We start from the raw sequence: 12,336 nt of genomic DNA, 5'->3' as shown, positions 1-12,336 counted from the left end.
TGTACACCACTTCGCTTCGATTTACGCCAGGGTCGGATGCACTGGTGCTCCGCAAAGCGCTGCCACGCTCCCGAGTGTTCACCCTAAGAGTGGACGACCCTGCGAATGCAATAAATTTGTTTTTGTATACGTGCGGAGACGGGTCCTGTGGAACCGAGCGTAGTCCTCTTCTCACGTCTATAGCATCGCTGTCGTGCTTCTACGGCGGCTGCGTATCTGCGCGGATGAGCACATTCCACTTCGGCTAATGCTGATGCCGAAGCTGTGGACGTTGACGGTGCACTGTTAACTGCACCACCACACACACACAAACACAGCCGGACGCAATGAAATCCAGGGACGAAGTGGCGCGGCTCAGGCAATGCGCTCCACTGTCTGCGGCGTTTCCTGTAGCGCGATGTATTACACCGTGCACTCACACACACGCGCGCGCACGCGTATGACACCACCCGGAACGTTGTACGACGATACACACGCGCGCGCGTATCACGCCATTGAGAACGCTAAGCGACGAACTGTTGCAGCACAATTTTGATATTAAAAGTGGTTTTTGAGAAAGAGAAATGGCGCAGTAATTGTCTCACATCTGGGTGGATACCTCAACCTCGCCTTAAGAAAAGAGGTAAAGAGTCTGGGAAGGCATACAATTGAAGGTGCATATGTAGTCGGTTGGAATCCCTGTCGCAAGATAGTCTCCAACTCTACCAACACATGTGTGTATGTGTATATATATATAATATACATCTATACGTATATTGTAAGGGAAGACTTCACAGAAGGCGTTTATTCCAACCCGGCGCTGCCAGAGACGCGCCCCGAGCGAACAACCCAAGCGATGACGATGGGTATTCACAGGTGAAAGAGAATGAAGTCACAGCCAGAGAGGCTTCTTCGTCTTAAGAGGACGAAGAAGAAGAAGAGGCGACAACGATGAAGGCCAATCCCCCCGCGTGGGTATGTGCCATATACCTGGGGTGAAGAAGAAGAAGAACGATGAAGGCGCACATAGTGCTCGCAATATATATAGACGGGCGAACGACATGCATATGATTGCCTGAAACGGCGGTCCTCTGCTTGCTGTGTGCGTCCTACGGCCGCTTGATGACGTCACCTTATTTTTCTTGCCATCGCTGTGATTTTCTGTACCATCTCGACTACACACATATAGTAACAAACACATACCGCCGGCTTCTCTCGTAATGGGACCAGTAATTCTTTAAAGTTATTATTTACGTTCTCATTCGGTCACAGCAGTGGGTAGGTGCCATCCATATTGACTATTCTTCGGCTTTATTGCTAGCTACCAGCCTTGGGCAGCGTATCTCATCGCGTGATTTCGTTGCGTGCGGCTGTTCTGTGGGCGTCAATTTCAAGTACTTTATTCTTTGTCCTCGTGCTACATCCTCGTCGACTACATGTGCGCGCTTGCTTTTTGCCATAGCAGCCACAGTTCAATAGTCGTTCGGATTTGACGCTGTTGCCTTCAGAAAGACGGTGTAGTTCGCGGCGAAAAGCGCACAGCACGCGAAGAACTGGTGCTCCGTATACGAAAGTGTCAAAAGTGAGAACTGCTACGCTGGCCTCACATTGTGAAGGTAGGGTATTACAGTCACTTGGGCATGCCGCTGTCCCTACACCACAATAGTGTCTTATAACACCTGTGTGGGAAGTGCCATAAGTGACTTTCGCGTGATCGCTTAGTAGTTTGCAGGAAAGAGCCTATTCCATTGTGAATTTCTGTTCATTTCCAGGTATCTGCACTAGGAGTGAGTGACATGTGCTTTGTGTTGACTGTACTGAGTGAAATAGTAAATGATAATTATTTATGTTCGCGGTGAAGATACCCTATGATCAGTGTGAACTTGGAAGTGATTTGAATTTTATATGTGCTTTATACCCCTCTAAATGCTGGGCACCCCTTTCATAATTGAGACATCTATAGGCCCGTCTCTTGAAAATACGAAGTGAATGCTGCCGTCGAAGTTTGCGCTACTTGCATGTTACTGGTTACTAAAAACTGCAACTGAAAATGATTTTGTACACACTGAATTACAACGATGTTACGAACATATGATACCGCCCTCTTATAATCAGACAAAAGAGTGCAGTATGTCACATGTCATGGTTTGCTCCCTTTGCCAAATCTCGCATGCTCAGATGCTACTTCTATTTGTACGTTAGGCACACAGCAGTCTTTTATGAAGTCAGTTGTTTTACTGAAATCTGCCTAGGCAATCACCAGGAGCAAGTGCTGGCTTCAACGTTTCCTATGACTGCAAGCTCACTATTCGTATTTGTTCATTCTTCCATACATTTCCCTGAATTCTTATTTGTGAGCGCTTGATTTTATGTTTAATTTGGTCTGCGCCACTTTTTTTGTAATAACGGAAATGTCTGTCCTACATGGATGAGTTCTAAAAACCCACAATTTCACTGAGAAAGTGCGCCGTTCTTTACAGCGCTCTCACGTCCGCGCCGTCTTGTGCGATTACGTTTTCGTCAAAATTATGAACAACCAACTAGCCTACGAAACAGCCTAGTTGAACTCTAATGTAATTTATGCACAGCAGGCAACTAGCTTGTTCTGTGTAAGTGCAAATTTTAAACTTGTCTCGTGGGTTAGATCAGTAACTTCTTGTTGTGTAATTATTCCGAGTCTTTTGTGCTGTTGTTTTCAACTAATAAATCGCGACTGTGTTTGGAAATCTGCACTACTGTCTCTTTTAAAGTGTGAGCTAGACTCGATTGACACAATTCCGTCACGACCCGTTGCTCGCAAACGAGGGAGGTCAAGAACAACTTCCAAACAAGAAGCTATAACTTATACCTGTACCTCTGGGGCATTACGACAAATCGTTGGACCTGTTGGTACGTTAACACCTTGAAGTACAGCGCGACACACGAGGCTACGATAAAGCAAGACGACACAGCGAGCGCTGACTACCTAAAAACAGCGTTGGTAGTTAGCACTCATCGTGTCTTCTTTCTTCGTCCTTGTCTCGCGTGTCGCGCTGAACATCGAGACCTACGAGGATTTAATTTTCCCGCCTGAAATCACGTGGCTATGACGTCCCTTTTTGTTTCAATTATGACGTCATTGTTTAGTTGTCCACTCACCGCGAAAAGGACGCTGGCTCCACTTCATAACCCGCCATGTTTTGAACGTATGGGCTTCTATGGAAGTTACGAGTTGGGCCGTCAGAGGAGACCTTGGAGGACGTTCTTCACTTTAAACAAAATTGTTACTTTGGCGAATAAAACCAGAAGAGAGCCGGAAGCCAAATTAACCGTGCCATCAATGCATGCGCTCAGGAACCGCTGCGCGGCTGAATTATTGGCATTACGTAACACAGCGTTCTATGCGCGGCCTTTTGACAACCGGTCGAATCTTATCACTGCAATAAGAAGCGCATGCACTGATTCAGTGGTACTAGAGTTACTTCTGTCGAAAAAAGACACCGGACTTTCTACAGCTGTTTTTTTCGCTGTTAGAGGGTTTGAGAATCGTGCCCTTTTAAATAGTGATACCGCGGTCTGTGCGTGAAGCAAGCGCTGCTCAGTCACCACGGCACTTATCTCTTTACTTTGTCTGAACTCTGGCGCGTCTCCAGTTTCTCGTCCACCCCCCCCCCCCTTTCCATTTGTTGTAACCCTCGCTGCCCCAGCGCTCGAAAGCGGTTTTCTGCAAAAGCTGACCTCTCGCAGCAGGGCAGAGCGCCGCTTGCAAACATCCTCTTTACTCGTGGCCGTCCAAAAGATGAACGGATACAGTATAGGCGAACTGTTCGCCGCTGTTACCGACCAATTTAAGCCACGCCAAAGTCGGCGCGAACAATCGCAGAGACACAAAAGCGAACTTAAAATACACCGGCGCCTCGCTACTGCCAGCTCAAACCTCGTGCGTTATATAGCAAGTGAGCGTACACGTTAGGCGTCGAGAACACAAAAACTGCTCGCGGCAGAACAGTCGAAACATTACGGGAAGGTCTCTGCCTCCAAAGCACGACCGTAATGCATCGTTTCCCAGTAGCAAACGGGGAGTCAGACTTTTTTTTTTTTCCGTCGAAAGCTTACTCTGCCATCACTGGCACTCGCTCTGACAGCTTAAAAGCTGCCCGACAACAGTTCTGCCACTGCATCAGCGACGAACAATGGGACTGAGGTCTCAAGTGCTCCGAAAGCGGTTCGAATTTCTCACAGAACGCGAGAGAAAAAAGTTTTGCAAGACGCTGGCACGAGCGGTTCTTTTGTGCATACCAACCACTGGGTCCAATCCCAAACAAGACCCGACTTGTGTTCTTGGACAAGAGCAGCTATTTAGTAGCGCAACCAGAACGCGCAGGAACACTGCCGTTTCTCTTCGTTATTCAAACCGTCTCACGCACAGGAGGTGCAAGCAGACGAGCTTATCGTGGCGTAGCAGAAAACCAACTCTTGGGCACTTACAGAATAGCTGAAGAGGTGCACGCACATGCCATGACGACATGAGTGTTTTATTTTTTCTATTATTCCAGGTCATTCAGTTACACCTTCGCCTGCACCAGCGAAGCCAAGCACAACTGCCAACTGTTTTGTGTGGACAGGTGTGTTGAAGCAGGAAAGAAGGCTAAGGTTGTTGGACATTGACTGCTTAACCTGAAACAGTGCAAGCTACACGACAGTCTATTAGCAGCTGGATTATGTATTCTCCGTTTTACAGCGAGAGCTGTATCGGTGTCGTTCTGCGAGATCTGTGGTAGTTGTCGTCGTCCACATTGTCCGGGCACGCCGCACCCCTCTCATACAACCTGCACGTACACCCCACTAAACCGCAAAGCCATAACCTCGGTCCCGGCACCCTCTTACACGCCACAAAACAGCACCCGAACCTAACCATCAACCCGAGACATACACCTGTTGACCGCTTACTGCAGCCGGCTAATCCGACGCTGTCAATGCTGCAGTCCCACACCCGCCTTATCTCTCTAACCCAGATACTATAAGCGGCTTAAGTCCCGCGAGCTGAATATTTTGTGAATTCAGCTCAAGTCGAAGTTTATGATTATTTCACACCCATTAAATTTCGCGAAAGCAGAAGTGGGTGTCCCACTAGTACTCCCTGTTCCCGGCAGGCGTGCTAGATTTCGGTTGTGCAGAGACAGAAACGTGGCTCAGCGCTGCACCCTTCCTCATTGCCATGGTTTCGCAGGGACTCTGTTAAAGATTAAGCGAAGACCCAGTAACGTACGGTTGTTGTTCCTGAAAGAGAACATTGTTGGAAGTAATTCGAATGCCTGCGAAATTTATTAGCCGGAGCGCTGACCTAAATATCCCTATCCTATATAAATTTACTGCCAGTTCAATACAGAATATGACTTGGAAAAGTCGCGCAAAGCCATTGCTGCGTTCAAGATTTGACGGAGAGGACAGGGGCTTGGCGTAATGAATCGAAGAATATAAAAACAAACAAACTCGGGCGGAGAGTTCAGGAGTTACGTTTTAAACTGGCCCTTATCTGGGCCTATTGTTAGCTATAGTGATATCTATAAAACTGTTAGCTATAGTAGCCGCCGCGGTGGCTGAGTGGTTATGGCACTCGGCTGCTGGTCCGAAACACGCGGATTCGATCCCGGCCGCGGCGGCCGAATTTCGATGGAGGCGAAATTCTAGAGGCCCGTGTACTGTACGATGTCAGTGCACGTTAAAGAACCCCAGGTGGTCGAAATTTCCGGAGCCCTTCACTACGGCATCCCTCATAGCCTGAGTTGTTTTGGGACGTTAAACACCCATAAACCGTATACTGTTAGCTACAGTGCTATCTGGAAGCGACGGCGCATTCCCTCCGGGAACAAAGCTCCCCCAAGAAGAGCTGCAAGGGTTGTTTTAACCTCTAGTAAGAATGTGCTTATCCCTGAGAGAGTTTTCTCGGAATTACAAGGCGAAATGTTTCTAGAAAACTATTCGCGCCACCAAATTTTCGCGACTTGAAAGCGATTCGCAAAAAAACACCAAAAATAAGCAGTTTGCAGCACGTATAACCGAAGAATCAAACACCCAGCTCTAGCTGATAAAGTCAGGTTACTTTTTTAAGGCTAAAAGCATTCAATAAGCTACACAAATAAATACAAAACTATTTACGCATACACCAGGCTACCGGCTCGGAGGCGCCCCCAGCATTTTCCCTGACCTCTACCCCTGGCTTCGTGAGATTCGGACGAATGCCAACTCGGGCGTATGCTTTTCAAGTGGAAGAAAAACATTCTTCGCGCTTACACGCGACTCCACGCTGCGGAAAAACATGAAGGCGCGATGTTGTCAGAGAAGAAGTTGGGCAGTGTACATTCGGCACCGAAATTCCAAACGCGCTGAAATGCTTGCCAAGCCAAGGTCTTAAAATTATAAGCGTGCTCCGCGAAAAAACTTTATACCCCTGCCACACGGCAAATTTATTGTCATTCCCATCGAATGACATTCGCAACTAATGCCAGTAATCTGCTGCTACACGGGAACATTTAATGTCATTCCCATCGAATGACATTCGCCATCGAATGAGTTTGGGGAACTCATTCGCATTCGTTCTCGAACCGAATGTGTACACTGAACACCAGACACACAACAGAAACAAGCGACGCAAAAAAATAGCATACGCACTGCAAAAGTTAGAAGTTGTGTTTATTTAGATCTGCTAAAGAAATATTAATTTTGGTGCGAACCTCTTGACACTAGAAGCTGTCGTGGATAGCTAGCTACTCTCGGTCCCAGCAGCAGCCAAAGGCAGCGGCCGACCACGAAGCAGGGCCTTTCCCGCGACCGTCGATCATTTTGGGTTGCGTGTTCCTTGTTGGTTGGCGTTTCATGTTCGTTTAGCTCGCAAGTATTTAAAGATGTAACTGAGCACTTCACCGTTTGGAAGTCATTTGCACGCTCCGCGCGCCGCCGCGTCAGCCATTTTGTTTGTTTACGTTTATCAAATTTGCGATTGACTTTGTACTTGGCTTGGCTTTTTTATGGCTAAAATGCTGTAGAATTGCCGGAAATAATATTTTAAGCTTATATTATTGTACAGAAATGTTCTCACCCGCTTTTGAAGCACGACATAACGATTTCAAACATCTTTTATGCGCGCTGATGTCTTTGAATTGTACTATTTTTTTCTTTTCACTCATCGTCACTGCCATCATTTTCGAATGACATTATTTTTTACCGTGTAGCACCGAAGGAGACCAAATGACATTCGATGCATCGAATGACATTCGGTTAGAATGACATTAAATTTGCCGTGTGGCAGGGGTATTAGACACAAGGACCACGCCCATGTCCGCAGCAAGGTGACTACAAATCGACAAGTGCGATTCCTTAATAACGCACTATTACCACAAGGGGGTAAAAATATAAGTAGGCGTAACTTTACGCCACACAATGGTGATGGGAGGCACACGTTCGATGTGCAGGTTAACGACAAAAATTGCATGCACAATCCCGCTCTTTCGAACAACGTCACGCAGCCGTTTGCATGAACAACTGTGCTAAAAAAAGCCTGACCGGTTGCTAAAAAAGTGGCAGGGTTTTAGCGTAGCTAAACCGAGTAGACGTCCGAAAGCATGAGTTCATTCTTCGCCTCTTCTTTCTATAGCATCTACATGTGCACACAACCGCGTTTCTCGCTGTAACCTTCTCGCCCTCTCTCCACTCGGCTGCAGCTGGCGCGACGCCCTCCTCCCATTGGCTACAGCTGGCGCGACGCTCCTCCGAACTAACCCGAGCTTCTTCCCATTGGCTGCAGCTTGGGCGAGGCTCCTCCGAAATAGGCCGAACTTGCCCGATTTATACTCCGAGGCTTCACACAAGATTCTTGGTTGGGGCCGTGCTCTCGCACTAAAAGCAATGCATGCATGCAGTTTACAGAAAAGCTGCAGAAACACAGGACAGCAGGGAAGCGAAGAACTGAAGCACAACCCATGCACGTCGATAGCGCGCCGAAGCGGTAACTTGCATGGGAAAGCGTTCTACCAAAGTTTTAGCTAGCGCACGGTAGGAGGCGAAGGGCGTCAATTCTCGCAGGGTGGTTAAGGGATTTCCTCCGACACTGCGAGCTAGCTCGACCACGTATACAGATCAGGAGCAGCGGCAGCACAGCTGAAGGTATGCACAAAGAACGTAGCGCGAGTGATGGTCGTGCTCTTGGCGCGCGAGGCTCGCTGGCTGTCTCGCGGTGTTATACGGCGTCCTCGCTTTAGAGGTCATACGTAGGGACTTCCGCAAACCAGACGGCGCTGCGGTTGCTCGACAGTTAAGCCGAAAAGCTGCCGGCGAGAGCCGTTCATTTGCGCTCCTGATTCATACCATGCCGCATCGGCTGTGCGTGGTTACTTGAGCGCGAGCCTACACAAGCCATGTCAAGCAAAAAAGGTAAAACGATGAGCTGTCACCCCTTTCCAGACACATGCAGAGTAAAGACAGAGATGGGGAATTCCATCAGTTTTTCTTACCATTCCCCGCACACCCCTCACTGGCCCTCCCTCACCCTCATTTCGCTGGTTTCTTCGACCCTCTATTGCCTCTTAAGAAATGTGCGCCATTCAATGCGGCCACCCCGAATATTAACTTTGGATGCTTTTTTTTTTATACTGCCGACATAAGCAGACATTACGAAGCAATAAACGTACACATGTAACCCAAGTCTTGAACGCGTTAATTGGTCGAGAGAATTTTTAGCTGATCACTGTAAAAATTTTATGGTTTGAAAAAAGCTCGTACACATAGCTGTAGTAGCAACGAACCCGGCCATGTTGCGTGATCCGTACGTAACTTTAACCATATTTATTAATTCCTTCCAACCACTTCCAGCGCCTCGCTTCCAAATGTGAACCGTTGTTTCCTTGCTAGGCTGTTGAGCATTACTTTGGTTTTCTGCATGTCAATTTTTAGACACACCATCCTGCTCTGCCTAACTCATTTACCATGCTTTGCAGTTCGTTTCCTGACTGACTTAGCAAGGCAATGGCATCAGCGAATCGCAGATTACGTAGGTATTGTCCTTGCCACCGCGGTGGCTCAGTGGTTATGGTATTTGGCTGCTGGCCCGAAATACGCGGGTCCGATCCCTGCCGCGGCGGTCGCATTTCGATGGAGGCGAAATGCTAGAGGCCCGTGTAGTACGTGATGTCAGTGCAGGTTAAAGAACTTCAGGTGGTCGAAATTGCCTGCAACCCTCCACTACAACGTCCCTCACAGCCTGAGTCGGTTTGGGACATTAAACCACAAAACCATTACGTAGTCTTCTTTAACTCTTATCCCAAGCTCTTCCCTACCGAGGCCTCGAAATTACCTACAGTAAGCGGGCGGTGAATAGCATTGGCGAGATCGTGTCTCCTTGCCTGACCCCCTTCCTTATTGAAATTTTATTGCTGACTTTATGGAGGACTATAACAGCTGTGCACTCGTTATATATTTCTTACAGTATTTTCACAGAAGACTCTATTAAATACTGATTCAGCAATGCCTTCATGACTGTTAAGGTTTCGACTGAGTAAAATGCTTTCTCGTAATCAATAAGGCAATATATAGGATTTCGTTATATTCTGGGCATTTCTTTATCACCAGGTTGATAGTACCCGCTGCGGTGGCTCTGTGGTTAGGTGTTCGTCTACTGAACGGACTACCCGGGTTCGAACGCGACCGCGGCGGCCGCGTTTCGGTGCCGGCGGAACGCAAAAGGCGCCCGTGTGCTGTGCGATGTCAGTGCACGTTAAAGATTCCCAGGAGGTCGAAATTATTCCGGAGCCCTCCACTACGGCACCTCTTCCTCTCTTCTTTCACTCCCTCCTTTACCCCTTCCCTCACGGCGCGGTTCAGGTGTCCACGGAGATGTGAGACAGATACTGCGCCATTTCCTTTCCTCAAAAACCAATTTTCCTGATTGATAGTGTGAATATGGTCTGCTGTCGAGTATCGTTTACGAAAGCCTGTCTGATCATTTGGTACGCCAGATTTTGGTACGCCATGCATTTCGTCCGCACTACAGTTACTATAATGGCTGCTGTTCCGGTTAGCAAGGATGTCTAGAGGGTGCGGATGGGAGCGCGGCCGCTTCAGGCTTCCCTCCAAAATTACTATAAATAACACAATGGCATCTAGCTTCCCACACCCCAATGGGTGAAGCTTTCATGGTGACGAGAGTGGCCGCGTCTGAGCAAGAGCATGCCGTACGTTGCTTCGCTAAATACCAAGGAGGTCTCGGCAGACGCTGATAAAGACTGCACAATGCGCAAGCCGAAATCGCAGAAAAAGCCGCGAAGCGATGTAACTTTCGGACAAGATACGGCAGCGACTTAAGCCCAGGCGAAAGAGTATATAGCCCCGCGTATAGATAACATTCGCACGCGGTTCAGATACAGAGCAATTTAAGCAGCTCGTTCCGCAAAACACCAACACAACGGTTGACTCTGGCCGGATGCAATAAAGAAAGAGCAGAGAACTATGACAACTCGCTCCCAGAAAGCTCTGCCCGCTCACGCGAACTGCGCGCCAAGAAGCGTGCTGAAAAATGGCAATTGCGAGACGGTTCACCGCAAGCCTAAAAACTACATCAAAGACAAGACTGAAAAAACTGTCAATGCAGAGGAAAATGTTGAGGAAAATCCGGCTCCGCCAGCAGAAAGAAAAAGGCCACAATTCGCTCAGACGGAGAAAGGAAAAGGAACTATCGTTCCGCGAGTATATTTCAATTCCACTAGTCTAACAGCGTGCCGTTTCGCAACATCCAAAAAACGATTAATGCCGATGCCTCCCGCCAGCAGCCCTTCACGCTACTCTCAAGCAAGGAGGACCACTAACAAAATAACCTAATATCACGGGGGCAACATTTCAAAAACAAAGGCTGTTGAGAGCGCGATATTGACCAGCAGTAATCTAGAGCCCCAGACCACTCCCTTCCGAGGAAAACTTTCAGCATCCTGGTTTCCACGTTTAGTTTTCCGCTTCAGCCACAGCCGTCCAGCGAAGTCAAGCGCTCAACTCAGGAAGAGAGGATGCGATCAAGCCGGCAGATAAGCCCGAGGGAACCGGTTTCTAGTTTCTACTACAGCCACGCGTATCGCCGCAAACAGACGCAAGCAACACGTTGCGCGCTGCGTATGTTCCGTGTTTGAACGGAGCAAGCAGCCCTTCTCGTGCGCCAGCTGTAGCAGCGATTGCGGGAAGCACAGCTACTTCGTTCGGGACAAACGCCCGGAGCGCACGCGCCAGCGTCTGTCATGCATGACGGCAGTCAATTCAATGTCTCGCTCGCGAAGGACGCGACAGCGAACGCCTGTTGCAAACAGTCGCACAGGGGCATACGGGCGTCGCGCGGCATCTTCAAAACGTTCGAAATCTGGCCGCAGCTGGTTGCAACCTCGCCCGCGCCCGAGGCGGCGCCGCCTCCTAGCAAGCACGACGACGCCGAAAAACGGCGGCTCAATTCGGAGCACGATCCGCGTCACACTGGCAAACCTTGCGCAGCCTCGCTTGTAGGGCGCCTTGAAAAAGAACGTACCCCGGTGGCACACTCTGAGGAGACGCTGGCGTTGCTTCGGAAACTGAACGGCGGGGTCGCGGCGGTTCTGTATTTTCGGCGGTGCAGTGCCGAGAAACGCACCACGGCTCACCTGAGACTTGGCCCTGGCGTGAGGCCGTCTGGACAACGTAGTTGGTGCCATCGCCGCCTAGTCGCAACTCCATGGATTGCTGGTCGGCATGCTGCGGTCGGGGATGGTCCGCGCGTGTCCGCCGCCGCAGCATCAGGGCATCTTCGGCCTGTGCACGATCCTTTCCCGCGTCGTTTTCAACTTTATCAGAGCGCACCGGAGCCTATCGGAGCCGAGCACCTGAGGCCGAGCACCGCACCAACACATCACGCCGCAGCAGCGGCAGCACGTCGCTGCCGTCTACGGCACGCCGGCAAATGGGTCGCCGAAAGCGCGAGCGTGGCGCCGTCTGTCGACGGAGAACCAAAACGTTCTACAATATCAGATGCGCGCGTGATTCAAGAGGCAGTGTTCAACGATCTGGCCCAAGACCACGAAATATGCCCTGAGAAACAAGTCATAGCTGCGAACGTATTACAGATTTCTACATTTCGCCACAATGTGCACTTAGCTACCTTCAGCGCGGTCGTTTCCGCTCTATAAACAGCGTTACAAGCGGGAGGTCGTTTCGTGCACTTTTTGTCCTCGTATACAGTAAAACTTCGTTAATTTCTACCCTGTTAATTAGGAAATGCGGACAATTCGCGCTCACAAAGAGATCCCAGCAAGCGTTCATGTAAGCCTCAGCTGTTGCACGCTCGTTAATATGGTGGCTGCGGGACCCATCTGT

The 12,336-nt window shown here is 49.2% G+C and overlaps 1 protein-coding gene across 2 annotated transcripts in view; it reads right to left on the bottom strand.

Moving 5' to 3' along the window:
- LOC144136741 (beta-1,3-galactosyltransferase 1-like) overlaps positions 1-11,911 on the bottom strand; it is a 93,636-nt gene extending 81,725 nt beyond the window's left edge. For both annotated transcript variants that reach the window (XM_077669320.1, XM_077669318.1), the window contains exon 1: positions 11,628-11,911. Coding sequence is in view for 1 of the 2 variants with exons in the window: in XM_077669318.1 (XP_077525444.1) it covers positions 11,628-11,678 (51 nt within the window). In the remaining variant the exon portion in view is untranslated. The remainder of the gene's footprint in view (positions 1-11,627) is intronic.
- Between the last annotated feature and the right edge of the window lie 425 nt (positions 11,912-12,336).

Source organism: Amblyomma americanum, chromosome 6 (assembly GCF_052857255.1).
Source record: "Amblyomma americanum isolate KBUSLIRL-KWMA chromosome 6, ASM5285725v1, whole genome shotgun sequence".
In the NCBI taxonomy this organism is placed as follows: Eukaryota; Metazoa; Arthropoda; class Arachnida; order Ixodida; family Ixodidae; genus Amblyomma; species Amblyomma americanum.
This window is presented reverse-complemented; position numbering and strand designations above follow the sequence as displayed.